The sequence below is a fragment of the Rhinoraja longicauda genome, chromosome 7 (genome assembly GCF_053455715.1).
Source record: "Rhinoraja longicauda isolate Sanriku21f chromosome 7, sRhiLon1.1, whole genome shotgun sequence".
NCBI lineage: Eukaryota > Metazoa > Chordata > Chondrichthyes > Rajiformes > Arhynchobatidae > Rhinoraja > Rhinoraja longicauda.
In genome coordinates, this window is record NC_135959.1 from 54,774,390 (window position 1) to 54,799,128 (window position 24,739).

Genomic DNA, 24,739 nt, shown 5'->3' on the forward strand with positions numbered 1-24,739 from the left:
TATGTTTAATTTTATCGACCATTTACATTTTTATTCCTGTGAGTAGTTGTCGTAGGGGCCCCAGTACACTGCTTTGCCCGGGGCCCATAATGCTGTAAAGACGGCCCTGGGCCGAAGTGCACGTTTTCATGCTGTGCAATTCTATAAATGTAACTGCTTTATTCTGACTTCTACACTTAGCTATTCCAAGTCAAAGATAGTCACAAAATGCTGGAGCAACTCAGCAGGTCAGACAGCATCTCTGGAGAACATGGAAAGTTGATGTACAGTTCCGTCCCGAAACATCACCTATTCATTTTCTCTCGAGATGCTGCTTGACTGGCTGAATTATTCCAGCACTTTATGTCTATCTTTGGTGTAAACCAGCACCTGCAGTTCCTTTCTATTAAATTCCAAATCAATCCTGGCTAGTCTCTCTGTGAAGGTAAGGTCATATAAAAGCATGCTTTATATGTCCTCATATATACCAAGTCCTTCTTATCCATTGAATCTGCTTCTGTGCACCTACAATGTCTTACAGTTAAACTTTAACTTGAGCTTAAAGTTATCACTCTTGTTTCCAAATAGCTCCATGACTGTTCCTTCTCCACCTCTGTATTCTCTTCTTGCCTGACACCCATCTGGGGTTGGTGCTGTTTTGCATCTTGATAATCCTGCAATGTAATTGCTGCACTATTAGCAGTTGCACCTTCACTTACCTGATCCACACACAGTAAAGTCCTTACAAAACCTTTCCAGACTTCCACCTTTCATGAAGATGCTTTAAAAAATATTTTTGGTCATCCGGCCGAATACTTTCTTAGTCAGCTTAGCGTCAAATTTTAGAGGTACTAGAAACTGGCATCTGGAGCCAATAGAAATCTGCTGGAGGAACTCAGCGAGTTGAGCAACATCTGCAGGTGAAAAGAAATGGTTACATTCTGACATAGGACTGAGTCACATCAGGATTGAGTGAAGAGGGTTGAAAGTCAGTATAAAGGGGAGAAGGTGTGTGGCGAGACAGAAGCGAGAGTTGACTGGCACACCGAAAGGAGGTGAAGGATGCTGGGCATATGAACACAAGTAGGGGAGGGGAAGGTGGTGAGGAGTTGGGGGTCAGAGGCAAGTGGTTGATAGATTGAGTTAGATAGAAGAGAAAAACACGAAAACAAAAGGGCTGGACACCCGGGTTCGATCCTGACTATGGGTGCTGGAGTAACTCAGTAGGCCAGGCAGCTTCTAGGAGAGAGGGAATGGGTGACGTTTCAGGTCGAGACCTTTCTTCAGGCTGAGTTACTCCAGCATTTTGTGATACCTTCGATTTGTACCAGCATCTGCAGTTATTTTCCTACACAACTGACTATGGGTGCTGTCTGTATGGAGTTTATACGTTCTCTCTGTGACCGTGTGGGTTTTTTCAAAGTAATTTGCTTCGATTTGGCTTAATTCAAAGCCAATTAACTTAAAGATGTGTGGGTTTGTAGGTTAATTGGCTTAAGTAAAATTGTAAATTGTCCTCAGTGTGTAGGATAGTGCTAGCGTACGGGGTGATCGCTGGTCGGCGCAGACTTGGTGGGCCGAAGGGCCTATTTCCACTCTGTATCTCTAAAGTAAAGTCTAAAATAAAAATAAATAAAAAGAGGAGGCAGCTGGAGTCGCATTAGGGGAGTGGAAGGTGAGGGCGGAGACAGCTGCTGGAAGGTGATAAGAAAGAAGACAAAGGTCATCAGGGGTGGAATTTTGTAAATTAGGAAGAGGGTAATGGGAACCATAAGGGGAGAAGCAAAAGGCAGATGGTACCAGAGCCAGAATGTGTAGTGGGGGACGAACCTGTGGGTGAAATTAATGTGAAATAAGGAGATGGAAACAGGAAGGGGAGGGATAATGAGGGATGGGAGGCAGATGGCATGATATAGGAAAGGGAACAAAAAAATGGGAGTGTTGGGGGAGGGTCAGGAGAGAAGGGCGGGATGCACAGGTTAGCTAAAATTGGAAAATAAATTCCAATGTTCATACCATTGGGAAGTAGACTCTCGAGGTGGAATATGAGGTGTTAGTCCTCTAGTTTGCATTGGGTCTCACACTGGTGACAGAAAAGGCCGAGGATGGAGGGATCTGTGTGAGAATTGGAAGAGGAATTTACATGGTATACATTTGGGAGCTCAGGATAGCCATTGCAGATGCTCTACATGTTGATCACATCGTGTGTTAGGACGTGCTGATGCAGAGAATGGCCACATCAGGAACAGTAGATACACGTGGGGTTTTGCCTCACCTGGAACAGCTGTTTAGATTCCTGGATAGTGGTGAGGGAGGAGGAGTAAGAAAACATGTTAAACTTCCTCTGGTTGGAGGAGAAAACGCTGGTTGTCCTTGCAGAAGGTGAAAAGGGGTGAAGATGTTCCTTGTGGTGGGATCTCATTGCAGCTGACATAGAGGATGAAAGATGACGTGCTGGATACAGATTCTTATGGGTGAAAGGCGGGGAACTGAGCAAACTCTCTCTGTTCTGGCTGGAGGAAAGTGGGAGCAGGTCCAAGAAATGGAGGAATTGGGAGAGATGGCTCGATCAATCACAGCAGAAGGGAAGCCATGTTTCCCAAGAAAGGAGGACAGTTCAGATGTCCTAAAACGGAATGCTTTATCTTGAGAATAGATATGATGGACCCAGAGAAACTGGGAGAAAGGGATGCCATCCTGACAAGAGAATGTGTTGGAATTATTGTAGTCAAGGTAGACGTGGGAGTCAGTGGGATGATAACATCAAATTTTATTTGATAAGGCTGCTGAGAATCACCAAGGAAGCTTCATTATGCCAAAGGTGACATATATATATATATTTAAAACTTTAGTTTAATGTTTCCAGCTATGCACTATTGCCTTATGGAAAAGCATAATGGATGATCCGTACAAATGTTAAAGATGCTAGCATCCAGAGTCAATTAAGTCAAATCATTTCCATTCTCCTTGGCTTAATTTTATGCTGAATTACTTCTGTTTAATAAGATCAAACATTTGGTTCCCAAACCATTAATTGGCTATTGAAAACAATCTTTTTTTTTTTCTAACCTGACCCTTGACATAGTTTTCACAGTGTCTCTTCTATCCTTTTGGTTCCAGTTAAATCAACTCAAAAGAACCAGTCTTTCTCACTCTAGTAAGCGGAACGTGAAAATTTCACACATATATTTTAAATGCACTTAATTTATATACTTGAATAATTGTAATTGAGTCAGAGCCTGGAAATCTTTGTATTTGGATGATATTCACAAGCTGTTTGATTAATGCTCACGGCTTATGGCTCTCGGTTTTCATTTCCGATTTCCAGCTCCATTATCAACTCAATCCTAGAGCTGTTGATTTAAATAGTCGCAACTTGTATGCCACCGCAATCAAATTCTCGGATGAAATGCTTGTAGCTTTTTGAAACATCTTCTAACTATAACATGATGATTTCAACATCAAAGCTTCACTAGGAGAAACCATTCCACATAAAACATATTGTTTTACAGTGAATATTTAATTCAATCTTGATAATATTCAATGCTGAAGTTTGCAATTGTATTAGAATGTGAATAATTTAATAACGACTTTGCTGCTTAGCTCCACAATAAGTAGAATTGGATACCAAGGGTACATATTTGCATCCAGGATGAATCTCTTGGACTTCATATGCTGGGAAGGCACTGTGCAACTGGCAAATAATATCTCACAAAAATGATATGATACTCAGGATCAGTTGTTTTTTCAATGCTTGGCTGAATACAATCAATAATGATCGTCCTTTTCGAGAAGGAAGTGCATGTGACATAGCATAAGGGAAATAAACAACATTAAAGGAATTTCATTAAATTTAAACTCTAGAGATAATCTCTCCAGAGTTATATTGAAAGGAGGCTTTCTTAAAAACTATCAAACAGCAGGTTTTCTCATTGACATGTTAAGGGTTAACTGTTAGTTCATTTTCATTATATATATTGAATTACTATAAGAAAATACAAAGATTAACCCCCCACTGAATGCTAACAGCTGTTTTTATTTGTTGTGCACACTATATGATTCACTTTTTATTAGGAGACATTAAATTTGCTGGACTGGGTGTTCTTATGATCTAAAAATGATTGCAGTATGTTATACAAAATACATAAAAATATAAAAGAACACAAAAATAGGAGTTGGTCAATATTTTAAATTTGGGGGAATCATATAATATTTCCATTTAACAGTATATCACAGCATTTATGATACTTTAAGTTCCAAATAAACAAATATAAAAATCTGCCCCATATAAGTCACCATATCTTCAACAGTAAATAATTGTGATACTTAAGTTGCACAGTAACAAAGCAATAATCATGAAGATGTTTCTAAGGTCAAAACACTTTGGGTCACAATAACAATATCATGAGATATTAATATTGTGATACACATATGTCTATAAATACACATGTACCAACATCGTCCAACCCCAAAACACACATTAGACCAATTCAAAGAACATTAAACATTTACTTAAAACCTAAAGAATGAAAACAACACAAATTAACAGCCAATAATTAGTGTTAAATGGTTCAGTTTGAGATGGGAATTAATGACTTGTTGCAAGTTACATCTACATTGGTTCAGCGACAAGTGGGATTTTTCTTTTATGTGGCACCACCCAACAAAACTGTGACTAAAATTAAATAACAAACGGAATAATAAATGAATAAACAATAGAAACAGAGTATCCTTTAACTTTTAATAAAAAATCAAACTTTAGAGAAGTTAAATTAAGCTTAAAACAACTATTGAAATGAAACAGAAGCAAAAAAAAGGACCCATACAATTAAAACACAACTCCAAACTAAAACAATTCCAATCTCTCAATTTACCTATAATATGACTTCTGATTCAAATCAGTAAAAAATTCAAAACACAAAATAACCATTTTATTTTCTACTGAAGTCTACTCAGGGTCACTTCTGTTGTTCTAGAAGTTATCTACATTTGCATTTATTTACAGCCTTGCTTATTTACACAATCGGAATACAGTGTTAGAAACACAAGGGTTGAGATATTTCTCCAATTCACTTCAGAACCTCAGGATAGTTCTCACACAAGTTGTTAATTTCTTTGTCGATACAAAATGCAGATATAGTCCTTTGCTGCATCAAAATGCATCTCGTGAGAAGTCCCAAAGAATTAACAAAAGAGGTCTATAATAATCCATTGAATTCTTTAAGTGGACACTGAGAGAGCACATTCTTTACTGGTAATGTGTCCTGCACTGTTGGTTCTCAGTTTGTACTGGCTGTAAACCAATAGTCACAGTTGAAATATTAGAAAATAGCAAATATTTACTTTAATCACACTACTGCAAAATACCTTTTGCTCAATGCAAAATGTGTGAAGTCAAAAAAAAGGGGGGAAAAACTCAGCACATTGCAAGAATTACAATGCAATGGTTTTCAAAAACAATTGTAACACAGCCTGAAAAATGGCCACATAAGCAGCTGTCTTTGGCAAAGTGGTTGGTGCATAGTTCTTTACTGTTACCTCTTGCCCATTTCACTCTGTCTCATGAAATGGATATTATTTACACTGTCTGACAATTCAGGATATTGCTCAACAGTTTTTATAAAATAGCCATCATAGCCTTGCACTCTGCCGGTGATCAGCAGCTGCTGTTTCTCTCCCTCGGTCCATGAGCGAATTCCCTCCTCTCCATCTTGTAGCCTTTGCCTTTCTCTAGTCCAGGCGGCCATCACAGCCCGCAACCTGGCCAACTCCAAGACACGGGCCTTCTCTTCATCCATGGTTGTCCCATATCGTGTGTTTAAACACAAAGGACCATATTGAAGTTTAATATCGGTGTATCTTCTAGTCCTTCCATTCAGTACAGTATTAATTTGAGACACAGTAGCATTGACTCCATTCTCCAGGGTTCGCCTTCCACCAGTAAGGCCCAAAATAGCAAGATCTTTCTCTGCAGACCCCAGTTTAATGAAATAATGCGTGTCCTCACCATCAATGGTGAAATGGATATTTTCCAGGTAAAGGGCATTATTTAAGATTGCAGCCACTCTCCTTCCATCTTCGTTGGCCACACTAATGATATCTGTGCTTACTTTCCCTCCTCGAACAGCAAACTTCACTCCTTTGCCAAAGATTGAACCGCCCGTTGCAAATTTCTTCATCCGTGCTTTTGGCTGACACCCAATTCCACTTCCTCCATAAATCTGCCCAAAATGTTCTAGCGTAACAAAGGCTTTGAGCTGTTTCTGTACGACACACTGGACTCCTAAAATGGACTAACAAAACGAGAAAGCAACATTAACAATGAACATCTTTACAGGAAACATTAATGTTACTCATAGCACTGTAACAAAGTCTTCACCTTGAAAGTTTTCTCTCATGATCTAGTGAACGGTTTCAAAATTATTTATTGATATTTCACTGGAGATTCTTTGGATGAACCTACTTATAAGTTTACTGTTTTACGACAAATTTTGCATTTTTTTCTTTTTGAGTAATTTGGAGATATTTGAAATTAACTTTTAAATAGTTGCAATCATTTGAAATGAAACTAGTCAAGTGTTTTAAAAAAATACTTAAGAAATTACATCTTACTTTTGTATAATTCTGAAAGTAATTGATTAGCAAAGACAAATCAGATAGGTTTGGTTCTCTTTTCAGGTTGCTTAAGGATATTGGCCTTGCAACTGTAAATGGATCAATATATTCACTGGTTTTGATTTTAATTAAAAGTATAATCAACTTTGTCACATGTTGAAATACATTTGAACATGAAGATGCCTTTGAGACTTTGGTAACTTTATTTAGGACATTGCTTGCTTTAGCGATGAAATTAAATGACTAAATTTCTATTGACTAGTCTCAAAATGAAAAGAAATGCAAAATGTGAACAATGTCAAAAGCCATCAAGATTGGGCTTTGATCTATTAATTTCTCAACTAGAGGAATTAAAGTTGAATAGTAGGGATTCTGGACAATGAATGACTGAAGAAGGGTCCTGACCCGAAACATCAGCTATCCATGTTCTCCAGCAAGCTACTTGACCAGCAGATTTACTCCAGCATTTTGTTGCTTCGAATGATAGGAACTGTTTGAAACTTAAATTGATCTAACAATGGCTGATAGTCCAGCTTTTACGATATATACATTGATTTTTTGAAGCACCTGGGGAAAATCTGCCAACGAGAAAAGAAAAAGCTTCCTGACACCATTTGTGCATCTTCTTGACACCAATATGAAAATATTAGTAAGTGCTAATTCCAAAAGCATTAGAAGATAACTGTATTATTGATTTAAGGACAGGGTAGTGGCACAGCTGGTAGTGCTGCTGGTTCACAGACACCTATGACCTTGGGTGCTGACTGTGTGGAGTTTGTAAATTCAACCTGTGACCACATGAGCTTTCACCAGATGCCCCGGTTTCCTCCCTCATCCCAAAGATATGTGAGTTGATAGATTAATTGACAGCTGTAAATTGCCTCCACTGATTTGATGAATGATAGAATCCGAGGTAAATCGATGAGACTGTGGGGAGAAGGAGAGTAGATTAAATTGGGATGAATGTATGATTAGTATAAATAGGTGGGTTTTGGTCCCAATTGACTTGATGGGCCGAAGGGCCAGTGTCCATTTTATATTTCTCTTTGAGCCCATGATTCCATTTCATGTACAAATAATAGCACTGAATGCTATCCTCTCTAATATTGCTACAAGTTACAATGGCACAATAAAATATGTAATTATCAAATTATCAACAAGAGAAAGGCATGAATCTGGAAAGTATTGACACTTTATATTCATAGCACCTTGTTTCAATTTATTCTCAGGATGAACATGCTTTGGGAAGGTACATATAAGTATTGCCCAGTCTTAGATCCCTGGAGAATTTTGTGGTGGGCATTTACCTTGACTATTGCTGACTTTTAATGCTGTGGCAAGGGCAAAAAATATTAAGCTAGAAGTAGAAAATTAAGCTAGAAGTAGAAATATTAAGCTAGAAGTAGAAAAAATACTGTCAAAGCTTTTAGAGATAAGGAGAAGACTGAACATAGGCTTATAGTTTATTAGAATGGAAAATTCAAGACAGATATATTTCTAGTGTGACATGATATTAGTTTTAAAATAGAGGAAGACTCAAATTTCATCATAAGAAATTATTTGCAATGTAGAAACAAGGAGCCGCAGATGCTGGTTTACAATTATTTTCAATGGCAGCTTACATCAGCCACAGAAAAGATAAGCTTCTCACAATTCAGTAATAAATGGTGTCGTTTATTGAATACAGTTTCATAAGTTGTCATGATTAAAGTTTAAGTCTCTGGGTTATTAACCGTCTGCATGTACACTTAATAAATGTAATGATCATACCACTTTAGTGACAAAAGAAGGTACCACAGGGAATAATCTTTTATTCATTTTCCCTGGAATCACCATCAGCCAATGCACAGTGGGATACTATCAGGCTGAAATATCAACCCAGAATGAATTTGATGGTAAGGTCATGATCTTCAACTACAGGGTGAAAGATGTACGTTATATTTTATTATTTATCTTGATTTTTTTGCTGGGTTTTGGGACCACAGATTAGATACAGTGTAAATCTAAGCTTGGATGCCAAACACCAATGCCAGGTCTCTTTTTTTTCCTCCAAAATTTGCGCTTTTCTGTGGCTTTGGCAGAGTTATTGGGCCCTTGGTGAAACCATCAGAGTAAATGGTAGGAAAGAGAATACAGGAGTAATTGATTTATCAAAAGAAACTATTCAGTGCTCAGATCAATCTCCAAAAGATAACGAGGCATAACTGTTCTATTTGCTGGCTTCATACTTGAAAATGGATTCATGTCACACACAGAACAGAAACATTAATTTTACCTTCAAACTGCATTCAGTGATTCAGTCCATTAGCATTTCTGAGAGTCAGTAAAATATTATGTGCGGTAATATTAAAACATTTTGGCGGCATATTTACTAATAATAATTTTACTCACAATTGAATCATATTGTTGCACCAATGAAAGCTATAATAAAATAGCTTTGTAATAGCTATGTAATAAAATCAAAAGAAATAAATGTGCAACTGGAGACTTTTTAATGTTCAATGTGACCATTAACAGTGCAGAATCTGATCATCAGATCACAGAAAAGAGGAAGGGCATTGGCTTTACATAGGTCTCTGAAAGGTAGTTATATGGAAGCCTCAACACTCTGCATAACTCCCTCTTAAAATTAATCATAGAATTAGTTGCAAGCAACTTTCCAGAACCGAATGGCTTTCCACGGAAAAAAAAATGACCTCCCCTCCAGATCTTTTGTCACATGCAAGAGAAGAGCAATGAGAGGCTGAACATATCTGCAAAAACTCTGGCCAGTTGGTCTGTGCACATTTTGAGAATGCGACCAGTCAGGTCCAGACACTTTCTGAGGGTTCACTCTCCTGAAAGATCGTCTGATGTCAGCCTCGGTGACTGCGATTGCAATGGCTTCGGGGTTCATGGGGACCTGAGAAGGCACATTAGTGTTCGAATGTCAAAACGCTTGTAGAATGCATTGAACTTGTCCAGTAGTTATGCCTTCCTGTCATATGAGCTGACCCCAGTTTCGCCTTGTAGGAAGTGTTTAAATGCAAGCCTCGCCACAGCTGCTGAATGTCTGCCTCATCATCCAATTTAGTGTAAAAGTTCCCTTTTAGCCTTTTTGAAGGCCTTATCAAGGTCGTATGAATCTGCATCGGCAGACTTGAATGCCCAACCTGGTCCTCAGAAGATTGCAGACTTCTTTGTTCATCCAAAACTTCTGGTTGGGGAACATGAGGATGGTTTTCATGGGAAATCACTCCTACACATTTCCTTAAGAAGTCACTAACAACTGTGGCATATTTGTTCGGGTCCATTGCCGAGTCCTTGAACATTGATAGTCTACTAACTCCAAGCATTCCAGAGTCGATGCTCTGCCTCCCCTGACCAGCTTTGTGCTATTCTCACTGCTGGGGCAGTGCTTTTCAATCACTGTCTATATGCAGGAAGAAGTACAGCCGGGTGGTCAGATTTCACAAAGTGAGGGTGAGAGACGGAGCGATAGGAATCGCTGATGGTGGAATAGCAATGGTCGAGCAGTGTTTGACCCTGGTGCTGCAGAACACTTGTGATTTCTTCAAGCTAGCCTTGTTGAAATCTTTGGTAATGATGGGAAAGACGTCGGGGTACAGTGTCTGGAGCACAGCATACGGCTCCTCCAGTGCTAGACGGATGTTTGCTTGAGATGGGATGTAAACTGTGGTCAGGTTGATGGATAGGATAGGTTTCCAGTCCCTCAATGTTCAGGTGATTGTGGATCAGAAAAAATAGAAACCTAGCAAAGCAGGTCTCATCCCCTGCATCACATTTCTTTTTGGCCTGGGCTTTCATGGTGTCAAAGCTCAGGAAAACTGTCCCCTTAATCTTTCAGAATACAGCCATTTCTCCCCCGGTGCTATCCCTAAAGAGTAGAACAGTTCATCTGCGGTATTTATTCACAAAATGCTGGAGTAACTCAGCAGGTCAGGCAGCATCTCGGGAGAGAAGGAATGGGTGACGTTTCGGGTCGAGACTCTTCTTCAGACTGAAGTTCATCTGCGGTACTTTTACCTTCATAAAAGATTTGGAGCGCAAGGTTTTCTTGGTGCTTTTATAAACAAATGAGCAATTGAAGACATGACCAATAACTATTGACAAGGTAAAAGTGGATAAAGGAATTGTGGTGCCAAAGAAGTCACTTCCTGTTGAACGAACATTCAACTGAAGTTTTGGTTGTAGTTAAATTGCTTAAATTAGGAATATTGGTTTTAAATGTTAGAAGACCTTTCCGAAAAGACCTGAGATGTAATGACATTATATCAGATTGACTGCTCTCGGGTAGCTTCATTATTGCATTATATAATATCAATGAATTAGGCTGTAATTAACTGGGCTGTGTTTTTAGCAGAAGGAACAGTCAATATCATTTTCAGCTGCCTGACATGAATGATTACCTAAAATGAGCTCAAGCTTGTGTAGCAATGTTATGTTTTATAGAAATTTCCAGGATATCCCAAAAGAACAAGAAGCCCTGGAGAGACGATAATTTTTTACTCATTTATAGATGAAAGCTACTGGGGTAGATTTATATCTTCACCAGCTGGGTAGCAACTGATGGGGCAGATTGGATGCACTTGGAAAAAACTCACTGAAGTTTAATTCAATTAAAAAGTCTGAAAACAAAGCAGGTTCTAAGTCTCAATGGACAGCAATCTGGTTCCAAGTAATGTTTGATAGTTCTGTGCCAAATTATGAGGTTATATTGCTGTTTTCTAGATGTAACTGCTGCATGGGTCACATTATTTTGTGAGTAAGTCAATGAATCATTAACTTGTTGAGGATTGATAACAGTGGTGCAGCAGTAGAGTTACTGCCTTAAAGTGCTAGAGATCCTGATACAATCCTGACTATGAGTGCTGTCTGTATGGAGTTTGTACCTTCTCCCTGTGACCACATGGGGTTTCTCCGAGTTCTCCAGTCTCCTCCCACATTCCAAAGACTTGTAGGTTAATTAGCTTCTGTAAATTGTCCCGAGAATGTAGGATAGAGCTAGTGTAGGGGTGATTGCTGGTCGGCATGGACTCAGTGGCCTGAAAGGCCTGTTTCCACGCTGTATCTCGAAACTAAAGAGGGCATATTCACTTTTGAATGGGGAGTGGTTGGAACAGTTTTAACCACATAAACACATCTGAGATTTTGAAAAGTATTTTACATCTGATAATGACAATGTTGCCTCGTGGTTCTAGTTGGGGACCAACTCCCTTCTTCCTTGGCTGGCAGCCTTCACTGTTCAGTGAGGACCAGGAAATAAGTAGGTCTATGTGTGGCACTGATAGCAGAGAGGATCTGCGATGTGGGGGTGGGGGTAAGGGAGGGGAGGCTTGGTGGTTGATGGGAAGGGCAGCCTATATCATCTGCCCAAAAATATGTTTTCTCTAGTGCTCTGGAGGCTGAGGGGGGAGACCTGACAGAAGTTTATAAAATAATGAGAAGCATAGATGGGGTAGAGTCAGGTAAAAACGTCAAATAACAGAGGGTACAGAGATGTGTGAGGCAAGTTTATTTCTAAACAGAGGGTGGTGAGTGCTTGAATTGCGTTGGTGAGGGGTGGTGGTGAAGGCAGATACAATGGTGGCATTTAAAAGACTTTTAACAAGGCACATGGATTTGCAGGAATGGAGGGATATGGATTCTATGCAAACATGCAGTGGCAGGCACTTTGAATGCACTTTCAGGGGATGTGGGAGACAGATTCAATAGTGATTTTTGGATTGGCCCACAAATATGCAGAAAATGGAGGGATATGGATCAAGTGCTGGCAGAAGATTAATTTGGAGAGGGAGAGAGAGAGAGAGAGAGAGAGAGTGAGGGGGGGGGGGAGAGAGTGTTAGAGACAGTGTGAGAGAGACATTTAGTATCTGAGGGAGTGTTTGTGTGTGAGGTAGAAAGAGTTGGTGTGTGAGGGAGAGTCCATGTGCGGAGCGACTGCGAGGTAGGGAGAAAGCGAGTACGTCAGGTGGGTTTGTCAATTCCTGAGTGTGTGAGCAGGAAGCACTTGCCACTGATGGTTTCTGGCTAAAAGATTGTGTCGAGGCCGAATATAGAGTGTGCATTTTCTGCAACATTGTGATTTAGTTTGGGATTTGAGATGGTGCTGTTCATACCGAACAAGACTAAAATATAATTATTTTATCTATTCTATTGGATCAAATAGGAGAATTTAAATACAGTCATAAAGAGTGTATAATCGAGTTGCTATTTGTTTATGGGACTTGTTTGTTGCTGCAGTCATTGCTGAGTGCAACAAGCTATAACCTAACACCAGTGAAAGGGGATTAAGTATGCGTGGGAATTGCATCCTAATGAGGTGTGAACTAACAAGTGCACACACCTGCTTCTGCTTGAAATACAGGGGACACTTAACATGTCAGAACAACAAGCTGTATTTGACAATAATGGAAATGATAATTGGTTAGTGCATTTGGGTTGATTTAAATGATTACACAATTTAAACATTGGTGGTTTAGAGGGTGGGAACCAGAGTTGTTTGTTTTGATTCTGTTTCAGGTTGTTATCTTTGTCCATCAATGGAACTTTGATAGAACAATCCACATTCTAATAACTCAGTATGGAGTGGTGAATCTAGGGATAAAAACATATACTGATAGTCCTTGACTTACATAATGGGAGACTTTACGTAAAACTATTCTGTACTCAGTCCCTCGTGCAATCAAGGCAGTTTGTAATTTCCACAACACAACATGAGCACTCTAGTTTACATTGGAAACAAGCCAGCAATGGTAGTGGTGCTTACCCAGAAGGCCGAGCGCTGCAGAAAATGCCCCAACAGAGACAGAACTCAAGCCAGTAATGGTGGCGGTGCTTACCCAGAAAGCCACACGCCACGGAAAGTGCCCTGGATGCAGCTGGACGCCGCTGGGACAGTTAATATTCTCAGTGAGTTATTTCGGGCGGGGGATTGGAATAATGATTGCGACTTACTTAAACTCTGACACGTAAAGGTTCACGGAATGTAATCCTTACGTAAGACGGGCGTGCCAGTATCTTGTCTCAGTCCGATGAAGTCTCCCAACTTGAAAGGTCACCTATCCATTCCCTGCACAGGTTCTGACCCACTGAGTTACTTCAGCACTTTGTGTTTTGATATCATTATCCTTTATTTGGTACTTATGATTCTGGGATAAAGCCATTTTGTACAAAAGTATTACTAGAGTTAGAAGACACAGGAACTGCAGATGCTGGTTTACAAAAAGTGTTGGAGTAACTCAGTGGGTCAGGTAGAGATGAGCCTTCATTGTTCCGTGAGGAACAGGGAATGAATGGGTCTTAGGGTTACCGACTTTCTAACTCCCAAATACGGGACAAGGTGGCGTCACCGCCCAGCAAGCGGCCACGTGCTCCCACTCCACCAATGGTGGCCGCCCGAGCCAGGAGCCGGGTTGCTACGCAACCTCCGTTAGGCGAACACACTCGGCCCCACTCCCCGACACACCAGGGGTGGGCAACCTTTTTATTACTGCGGGCTGCATCATGAATTAATGACCAAACAGCGGGCCGGTTAGTTTACATAAAAAAGAAAAAATATACTTATTTTATTAAAACACAACTTATATTTTGCATTAAAAAATTAAAGGCTAAAACTTATAAAAAATGATTTGTCCTTAACCAAAGTTTACCATTTGTGATTAAAAACATATTTAATTCATAATTTATTTCTATTAAAAATCTTTTTAATTTGTAAAACTGCAAGGAAACTTTACAATGAAACATTTTAAACATTCTTTATTGAAAAGTAGAAAGTCCACACAAAAAGGGAATAGTTTGTTTCAATTTAAATATTTAATAAATCATTGAGAAACCTAATGATTTTTGCTGTTTAAAAACTTATCAATATTGGGGGTTCACATTTGTTGATGCCAAAAGCAATACACTATTTAAATGAGCATTAGTTAATCTGGTTCTCAGTCTGGTAATGTCGACGTATATTGTATTCTTTTAGCACAGCTAGAGTGTCACTGCAAATGTGTTGATCCTGACCAAAAACGTCACCTGTTCATGTTCTCCACAGATGCTGCCTGACCCGCTGAGTTACTCCAGCACTTTGTGTCTTTTTTTGGAAACCAGCATTCTACCTGGTTTCTACCTGGTTTCTACATTCTGTGTTCTGCAAAATGATATTGAACAGCTAGACAAGTGAAGGCACAGCTCTGATCTCGTGAAAGTAAAATTAAATGCGAGAGCACATTTTATTCCTTGCTGTTGTGAGCTGTCAACATTGTTCCCTCCCAACTCTGAGGCTGAGTGATCAGAGACAATGACCATCCTGTCCGCATTTGCCCGGACTCTGGTCTGCGTGTTGGAGCCGGCCGGGGGTGGGAGGGTTACAGTGAATGTCAGTGGTGTATCGCAGGTCGCAGCCCAGTGGGCGACTGCTTCCCCCATGAGTGGCCGGATTGGTGGCAGCTCACCCCCACCTCATGCATGGCTGTGTTCCAATAATATTCCAATAATATTCTTCTTTTGATTTTTTTTCAACCTTTTAAAACTGCAAAAATCATTATTAACCCACGGGCCGTACAAAAACAGGCGGCGGGCTGGATTAGGGCGGGACAAACAAATTTAGCCCAAAATACGGGATGTCCCGGCTAATACAATGGGGGGTGAGGAGTTAATGGGTGGGGAAACCCCTTGCCGCTGAATTACTCCAGCACTTTGTGTTTATTATTGGAGTCCTTTGCCAGTTGCAGTTTTTGTATTTGAGGTTATAAAATCAAATGTTTTCGCAATTTTGATTAAATTTAATCCATCACTCAATGATCATTCTTTGCAAATGTACATTATCAGACTGATGCAGGATCCCAACCTGAAACGTCGTCTGTCTATTTCCCTTCACAGAAAGCTGCCTGACCCACTGATTTTCCCCAGCAGTTTGTCTTTTGCGCCAGATTCTGGCATCTGCAGCTTCTTGTGCATTAGAAGACTTGCACTCCCTTGAATCTGACTTTTTAATAGTTTTTATTTTGCCCATGTCTCATGGATATATAAATTTGTATTAAATGGGTAAACAGGGCACGGCAGCAATGTTAATTTAACAGCCAATAATCCAGAAGCCTAAACTCAGCAATCCGCCAAGGAAGTGTAACGTTTTAATTTAGTTCATTATTAGTCATTAGTCCCAATGACCATAAAACAATATTTTAAAAAACCATTTGGTTCACTGGGTTCTTCATGGAAACAAAATTTTCATTTTTACTAAGCCTGGCCCTTATGTGAAGTCAGACTCTGAAATGACCAAGCAGGCAAACAGTTGTTTTCAAATGTTATTATAAAAATAATAAAACTGGATAGACCACCGAGGAATGACACTGGCACAGAATTGAGGCATGGGAATGACCTTGTTGCATTTTTTACGACCTTGTCCAACATACTCTCCAACCTGAATGACTACCGCCCGGTTGCCCTAACGCCGATAGTCATGAAGTGCTTTGAGAGGCTGGTCCTCTCACACATCAAATCCAGCATCCCTGACTCACTGGACCCACATCAATTTGCATACAGGGCAAATAGATCCACAGAGGACGCCATCTCTCTGGCTCTTCACACTGTCCTGACTCACCTAGAGAGACAGGGCACGTACGTGAGGATGCTATTCATAGACTATAGCTCCGCCTTCAACACGGTCATCCCCACCAAGCTCATCACCAAACTCCACCAGCTAGGCCTCAGCTCGTCATTATGTGACTGGATCCTGGACTTCCTGCTGGAACGACCGCAGGCAGTGAGAATGGGCCCGCACCTGTCCTCCACCATCACCCTGAGTACCGGCACACCACAGGGCTGTGTTCTGAGCCCCATGCTCTACTCCCTCTTCACACACGACTGTGTTCCTGCATTCGACACCAACACCATTGTCAAGTTTGCAGACGACACAACGGTGATCGGGCTTATCACCAACGGGGATGAAACAAACTATAGAGCGGAGGTGCAGAACCTGCCGGACTGGTGCTCGGAGAACAACCTGTCCCTAAATACCACCAAGACCAAGGAGCTGATCATCAACTTCCGTAGGTCACATAACGGGGAATATGCCCCGATCTCTATCAACGGGGACAGTGTGGAGAGAGTGTCCAGCTTCAAGTTTCTGGGCACTCACATTTCGGAGGACCTAACATGGTCCAATAACACTGCTGCGCTGGTCAAGAAGGCACAACAAAGACTGTTCTACTTAAGAACACTGAAAAAGTCTGGTCTACCCCAACAGCTGCTGACGACCTTCTACCGCTGCACTATAGAGAGCATCCTAACGCATGGCATCCCTGTGTGGTACCTCAGCTGCACGGAGGCAGAAAGGAAAGCTCTACAGCTGGTAGTCCACAGAGCTCAGAGGGCCATCGGAACACAGCTACCAGACTTGGAGGGCATCTACAACACACGATGCCTCAGAAAAGCCACCAGCATCCACAAAGACTCTTCACACCCCTGCAACAGTCTGTTCGAACTCCTTCCATCGGGCAGACGATACAAAGCCTTCTACGCCCGCACCTCCAGACTCAGGAACAGCTTCATCCCCAGGGCCATAGCTGCTATGAACTGGTCCTGCTGAGCCGGATGGCCACAACGCATAGATCAACTTGCACTTTAACCTGTCTAAAAACTGTTACAATTGTTTCGTTTCGTTGGGTTGCTGTTAATTACTTAAATTATTGCATCGTATGGGAGGCGCATTCCCAATCTCGTTGTACCCCTGGGTACAATGACAATAAAGATATATTGTATTGTATTGTATTGTATTGTATTGTATTGTAACAGACTGAGTTTGTTCTCAATCACATTTGTTGCCAAATGAATCACACCTTGGAGCTCAAATGCTCCAGATTCCCCCATCGCAATCCCGAGTACATCCTGTCCCATTGGCAGGACAAATCTACTGGATGGGGTGGCACGGTAGGATCCAGAAATAACCCTGAAAGCCCTTAGCATGCACTCCAGAGCACGTGAAATCTCCTGGCAACTGGTCAAATATGTACAAGGGAACCCATGATAGCACCAAGCATTCTCCCCCAGTTGATGAATCTTATGTTCCACCATTTTGAAGAAAGCTTTGGAGAAGAAGTGAAAATATCAAGTGCACACAAAATATCCATCATCCAGAGTTAAACAATGATCAAGAATAGCTTGGATAGTACCTTCACTGACTAGGACATGACAATGGGTATAGCTGCCAGACTGGGCGTGCGGTGGGCAGTGAATGAACCAACACAAGGGTTAAACCTACCTGACCTTAACCCACACCAACTTACCTGTGATAGATTTGACAGCTCTAGTCTGGGGATCCATGAGGTGCTGAGGAAAATCAGCAGTGGTTCGGTACATACTCATGTAATCTCTAATCTCACGGTCCAGCATATTCCTTACTATGTTACAATAAATCAGAGCATCAAGCTTCATTTAATTAGAGGTGGAGGAGACGTCAATGGGAATTGAGGTTTCAACCTGGTGAAGCTGAAACATGCCGCTGAATAGGGAAAAGGCTGCCTGCAATAGACAGAGTCAATTGACCAAAGAATGGATCAGATTGATGTTTACCTTGCTGTTGTCCCACTGTTGAGTTTTCACCTGAGTGTTCAGAAGCTCGTAGGAAGGCTCCATTGCAGAGGTTTCCTTCCTTGGATATCCCGGGATCACATTGTGCAACTGGAATCCGAATGTCAGCAGCCAGCTGTTCACATCTGTCATACATAGAATAATAAAATCTCATTTATGCTTCGATTACACTTGTATTGCTATACTGACACCTGCTAACTCTCTACCTTTACTACAGGGATACCACAAAATAGATGATCATCCCTGGCTTCCTTTGAATTGGTGGGAGAGCATTTACAGTGTGTACATTGTTTCATACATGGCATATTAATTGGGATTCATCAGTTGTTTCCAATGTGGTGGGAAGTTATATTCGGTGACATTACTTTCAGAGATAACTTGCATTTCTAAAGTTCTTTATATGTAGAAGAAAAGCAGATGTGTTTAGTTTAGAGATACAGCATGGAAACAGGTCCTTCCGCCCATTGAGTCCACCATTGATCACCCGTTTACACTAGTTCTATGTTATACCACTTTCTCGTTCACTTCATACATACTGGTGGCAGTTTAACCTACAAACTTACATGTCTTTGTGATGTGGAAGGAAACCGTAGCACCCACAGGAAACCCACGTGGTCGCAGGAGAATGTGCAATCTACACAGATTGCATCCAAAGTCAGGATCGAACCTGGGTCTCTGGTGCAGTGAGGCAGCGGCTCTATCAGCTGCTCCACTGTGCCGTCTTAAACTACCTTAAAACCAAGGGTGAAGCAATGAATTCCAAGGAGAAGCAAGGAAGAAGAAAATGGGGAAGTTCAAGGCTGAAGATTAAATGCACCGTTGAAGGGTCGGGAGCTGAAGAGATTCTTGAAACCGGGAAGATGTTTGAAAAGCACGGGGAGGATCAAAAAGACAGAAGGTGAAGAGCTCAGCAGGCAACCTGCAGTGATGCTGTGGAGAGATATAATGGAAGGAATTAAAAGGATCAGTGGTACATGAGAAGAAGTACAGTGCCCTCCATAATGTTTGGGACAAAGACCCATCATTTATTTATTTGCCTCTGTACTCCACAATTTGAGATTTGTAATAGAAAAAATGTGGTTAAAGTGCACATTGTCAGATTTTAATAAAGGCCATTTTTATACATTTTGGTTTCACCATGTAGAAATTACAGCAGTGTTTATACATAGTCCCCCCATTTCAGGGCACCATAATGTTTGGGACACATGGCTTCACGGGTGTTTGTAATTCCTCAGGTGTGTTTAATTGCCTCCTTAATGCAGGTATAAGAGAGCTCTCGGCACCTAGTCTTTCCTCCAGTCTTTCCATCATCTTTGGAAACCTTTATTGCTGTTTATCAACATGAGGACCAAAGTTGTGCCAATGAAAGTCAAAGAAGCCATTATGAGACTGAGCAACAAGAATAAAACTGTTAGAGACATCTAACCTTAGGCTTACCAAAGTCAACTGTTTGGAACATCATTAAGAAGAAAGAGAGCACTGGTGAGCTTACTAATCGCTAAGGGACTGGCAGGCCAAGGAAGACTTCCACAGCTGATGACAGAAGAATTCTCTCTATAATAAAGAAAAATCCCCGAACACCTGTCCGACAGATCAGCAACACTCTTCAGGAGTCAGGTGTGGATTTGTCATTGACCACTGTCTGCAGAAGACTTCATGAACAGAAATACAGAGGCTACACTGCAAGATGCAAACCACTAGTTAGCCGCAAAAAATTGGATGGCCAGGTTACAGTTTGCCAATAAGTACTTAAAAGAGCAACCACAGTTCTGAAAAAAGGTCTTGTGGATAGATGAGATGAAGATTTACTTATATCAGAGTGATGGCAAGAGCAAAGTAGGGAGGAGAGAAGGAATTGGCCAAGATCCAAAGCATACCACCTCATCTGTGAAACACGGTGGTGGGGGTGTTATGGCCTGGGCATGTATGGCTGCTGAAGGTACTGGCTCACTTATCTTCATTGATGATACAACTGCTGATGGTAGTAGCATAATGAATTCTGGTGTATAGACACATCCTATCTGCTCAAGTTCAAAAACAAATGCCTCAAAACTCATTGGCCGGTGGTTCATTCTACAGTAAGACAATGATCCCAAACATACTGCTAAAGCAACAAAGGATTTTTTCAAAGCTAAAAAATGGTCAATTCTTGAGTGGCCGAGTCAATCACCCATCTGAACCCAATTGAGCATGCCTTTTATATGCTGAAGAGAAAACTGAAGGGGACGAGCCCCCAAATCAAGCATAAGCTAAAGATGGCTGCAATACAGACCTGGCAGAGCATCACCAGAGAAGACACTCAGCAACTGGTGATGTCCATGAATCGCAGACCAAGCAGTCATTGCATGCAAAGGATATGCAACAAAATACTAAACATGACTACTTTCATTTAATGACATTGCTGTGTCCCAAACATTATGGTGCCCTGAAATGCGGGGACTATGTATAAACACTGCTGTAATTTCTACATGGTGAAACCAAAATGTATAAAAATGACCTTTATTAAAATCTGACAATGTGCACTTTAACCACATGTGATTTTTTCTATTACAAATCTCAAATTGTGGAGTACAGAGACAAATAAATAAATGATGGGTCTTTGTCCCAAACATTATGGAGGGCACGGTATAAAGATGAGGGGGCAAGTGATGCTAAGTGGACGGCTGCCAATGACTTCTGGTTGCTAAATCTTCAGGTGGGATTTATATGATGAAATTATAGCACGCTCGACTTCATTTCTCTGGACAGGTTTATTGAGTGAGATTCAAATTAAGACCACCACTCACTGGCGTTAGATTTACTCAGTGTTACAAATGGTCATTTGAACATGAACAAAAATTTAGCAGAACAGCACAATAGGCGGATAAAATGTTAACACTTGCGTAATAGTTTCCAATCCTTTGCAGCTGAAATATATTTTTCATGTGAAATCTGATTGTAATTTCAGTTGGGAAGAATATTTGCGGAACAGAGGTCATAATTCCATAAGTTTTAAGATAGTTATGGATATGGATAAGACTGGTTCTCAGTGCTAAATTGAGCAAAGGCAAATTACAACAGAGGGAGACCATGGTTCAGCTGTGAATCAGGACCAGAATGATTCTGAGGGCTGGGGGATCAGGGCCTGGAGTTACAGGATAATAATGGATGGTTTGGGGTTTATCTCACAACAAAGCTTAGAGTGCTTTGTTACCTGAGGAGATGTTCTGGTGTTGGAACCTGCTTAGGAAAACCCTTCCAAGTTTAGTTTATAGTTTAGGTTATTTGAGTTTGTTATTATTATTGTCACGTGTACCAAGATACAGTGAAAAGCTTTTTTGTTGCGTGCTTTCCAGTCAGCGAAAAGACTATGATTACAATCAGGCCGACAACAGTGTACAGATACAGTATAAAGGGAGTAATGTTAAGTACAAGATAAAGTCCAGTAAAGTCCGATTAAAAATAGTCCAAGTGCCTGTGATGAGGACTGCTCGCTAGTTTGTGATAGGATGGTTTAGTTGCTGATAGCAGCGAGGAAGGAATTGTTATCAGGCAACTGCACCATCCTATCACCAAATTGCATACTGCAGAGAAAGTGGTAATAGTCTGAAGAAGGGTCTCGACCCAAAGCGTCACCTATTCCTTTTCTCCAAAGATGCTGCCTGACCCGTTGAGTTATTCCAGCATTTTGTGTCGATCTTCGTTATAAACCAGTATCTGTGGTTCCTTCCTACACATTAAATGCTTGTTGTGCTGAGAATGTCCAATAGCAGAGCAATCTCAGAGCCACACAGATTAGTTTCCTTGGCAATGGGAGGGGCCAAAAGGCTGTTGCACAGGGAATAATTTCATTAGATACACGACTGACGTAGAAAATAAGTAACCAGCACAAATGAAATTCAAGATTATAAATTTATGATCAAATTGCCTGTGTTTGAAATCACATTCCCACCCCTGAGAAAAGAAAAATCAATTTTTATACATGTCGTGTGGAAAAAAAGTGCTATGCATGTAAATTTCTAGGTCATTGTTTTCATTGGGAAAGCAATTTTGCTGATTGTATAATTCTCTTTGCAAACACAATACAAGACCTCAATAAGCTTATTTTCCATGTAAATTAATCCTTTGCTCTTCTGCTGTAACTTTAATTTGTCCTTGAGATAGTGCGGAATAAAGCAGTTACTCTGTAATGTTGCATTGCTGTGGAGCACTGATACTATTTCTGGAGTCAATGCTACCAGCCATTTGGAAGTAACACAATGGTATATCATGTTAATGCTGTACAATGATTGTAGGAGTTTACAGAAACACAATATCCTTGTCTAATCAACATTCTGTGATTAAAGAATTGATTTCCCTTTAGTTACATACTTTGCAGTAGAACCAGGTATCACAAAATGCTGGAGTAACTCAGCAGATCAGGCCACATCTAGGAGAGAGGGAATGGGTGACGTTTCGGGTCGAGGCCCTTCTTCAGACTGATGTCAGGGGGGCGGGACAAAGAAAGGTTATAGGTGGAGACAGGAAGACAGTGGGAGAACTGGGAAGGGGGAGGGGGGGGGGAGAGAGAGGGACAGAGGAACTATCTAAAGTTGGAAAAGTCAATGTTCATACCGCTGGGCTGCAAGCTGCCCAAGCGAAAAAAATTATTTTGGCGGGACAAAGAAAGGATTTTTTTTTTGCGGGAGAAAGAAAGTAGAACCAAATTTGTTTTACGTAGGAATACTTTGTTGTTTCTTAATATTTTCAAATTCTTCTTCTAATAATATTTTTCTCCTGTTAGAACCTACACTGATATTCTGAAATTTATTGAAATTTTGGAATCAATTTTACAAGGCATTGCTGGGTAACGAATGGGTTCCCTTTTTATGAATGTCCATAAGTCGATTTTGTCCGTAAGCCAGAAAATCACTCGGTATGGTAAACATATCTTCACAGTATTTTATGAGGAGGTGAAGAATAACAACTTGCTGGCCGTCCTAACCATTGACTTCAAGAAGGCATTTGACTCGATTCATCTATGCAAAATGATGAGGGTTTTGAAGGCTTATGGTATTCCTCCTCGTCTCCTGAGAGCCATTGAGAATATGCACTTGGGCACCACGGCCAAGGTTGTCACTCTGGATGGCGAGAGCAAAGTGTTCGAAATCCTCACGGGAGTCTTACAGGGAGACACGCTGTCACCCTTTGTCTTTGTCATTGTCCTTGATTATGCAATGAGGCAGGCGCTCAAGGAACACGAGGACCTCGGCTTCACAATCACCCCAAGGCGTTCGAGAAGAATAGGGTCAGTCAAATTGTCAGACCTCGACTTCACTGATGACATCGTCCTGCTGTCAGACCAAATTGGGGAGGCACAGGAGCTGCTCGGCAGTGTCGAGACGGAGTGCGAGAAAGTGGGCCTCCACCTAAATGCCAAGAAGACTGAGTACATGGCGTTGAACGGTGGTGACGATGAGCCTCTTAAGACCAGTGGTGGTGCATCTCTCAAGAAAGTGGAGGACTTCAAGTACCTGTGAGGGAGGATGCAGAGCTCGGAGAATGACATCAAGGTCCGGAAAATGCTCGCATGGAAAGCCCTCAATAACATGGGAAAATCTGGACGTCAGTTGTCAAGGGGTCTCAAACTGAGATTCTTCCATGCAACTGTAGCGACAATATTATTGTATGGGTGTGAGGCATGGACTCTCACTCGAGCACTGTCCAAGTCTCTCAATGGTGTCTACACCCGAATGCTCAAAAAAGTTCAAAATGTCAGTTGGAGGGACCACATCACCAACGCCCAGCTCTATGGGGAGATTCCACCTCTGACCGAGAAGATCAGGTCGAGAATGATGAGGCTCGCTGGTCATTGCCACCGCCATCCAGAAATACCAGCAAACAAGGCTGTGCTGTGGGAACCCACAATGGAAGACGCAACCTGGGACAACCAAACAAAACGATGCTGAAGATGTTGATTGAAGTCGCATATGTAGAGACAAAAGAGGAGCTTGCCAGCTGTATGGAGGACAGAGATGTGTGGTGCGTCCGTCGCTAATGTTTTCAACGATTTTAATTTAAAAATTAAGTTTAAAAAAAAATTATGAATGGCATCAAAAGCGCATAAGAATAATAAGAAACAAACAATTACTCAAAATGGAGAGAGAGGAAAGCAATTCTGCCATTCATATGAACGAATATATGTTTTTATGTCAGACTTTTGAATTTAATAATACCATGGGAGATTATTTGTTGGCAGGAGTGTTGGATGTTTGTAACCCGGGGACTTCGATTCCCTGAAGGGCATGATGCAGATTTGTCGTGCATTTCTCTGAAACAGAAGTGTCTTCTACTTGGAAAAGGTGAATAGTTCAGTAAGTATACAAGATAAAAAAGAAATAACAGATTATTTTCAATTAGCATTGGATTTAATGCTAGCTATTGGACTGAGAAACCTGGGTAGCTTGTTTTCAAAATGAATTAATTGTAGGTCATTGATAAGACTTGCTTTTGTTTACTGAAAGGTAATGATAATATCATTAGCTCATCCATCAGCTCTTCAAAGATTATGAATGTGCAAACTATCTACATGCAACAAAGCAAATAA

The 24,739-nt window shown here is 40.9% G+C and overlaps 1 protein-coding gene across 17 annotated transcripts in view; it reads right to left on the reverse strand.

Moving 5' to 3' along the window:
• Nucleotides 1-3,513: 3,513 nt before the first annotated feature.
• The window catches only part of tenm4 (teneurin transmembrane protein 4), a 1,451,267-nt gene continuing 1,430,041 nt past the window's right edge, over nucleotides 3,514-24,739 (reverse strand). For all 17 annotated transcript variants that reach the window (XM_078402642.1, XM_078402641.1, XM_078402643.1 and 14 more), the window contains 2 exons: nucleotides 18,157-18,299; nucleotides 3,514-6,272 (listed from right to left, as the gene is read on the reverse strand). In XM_078402642.1, the coding sequence (XP_078258768.1) occupies nucleotides 5,514-6,272; nucleotides 18,157-18,299 (902 nt within the window). In that variant the 3' untranslated portion in view covers nucleotides 3,514-5,513. The remainder of the gene's footprint in view (nucleotides 6,273-18,156; nucleotides 18,300-24,739) is intronic.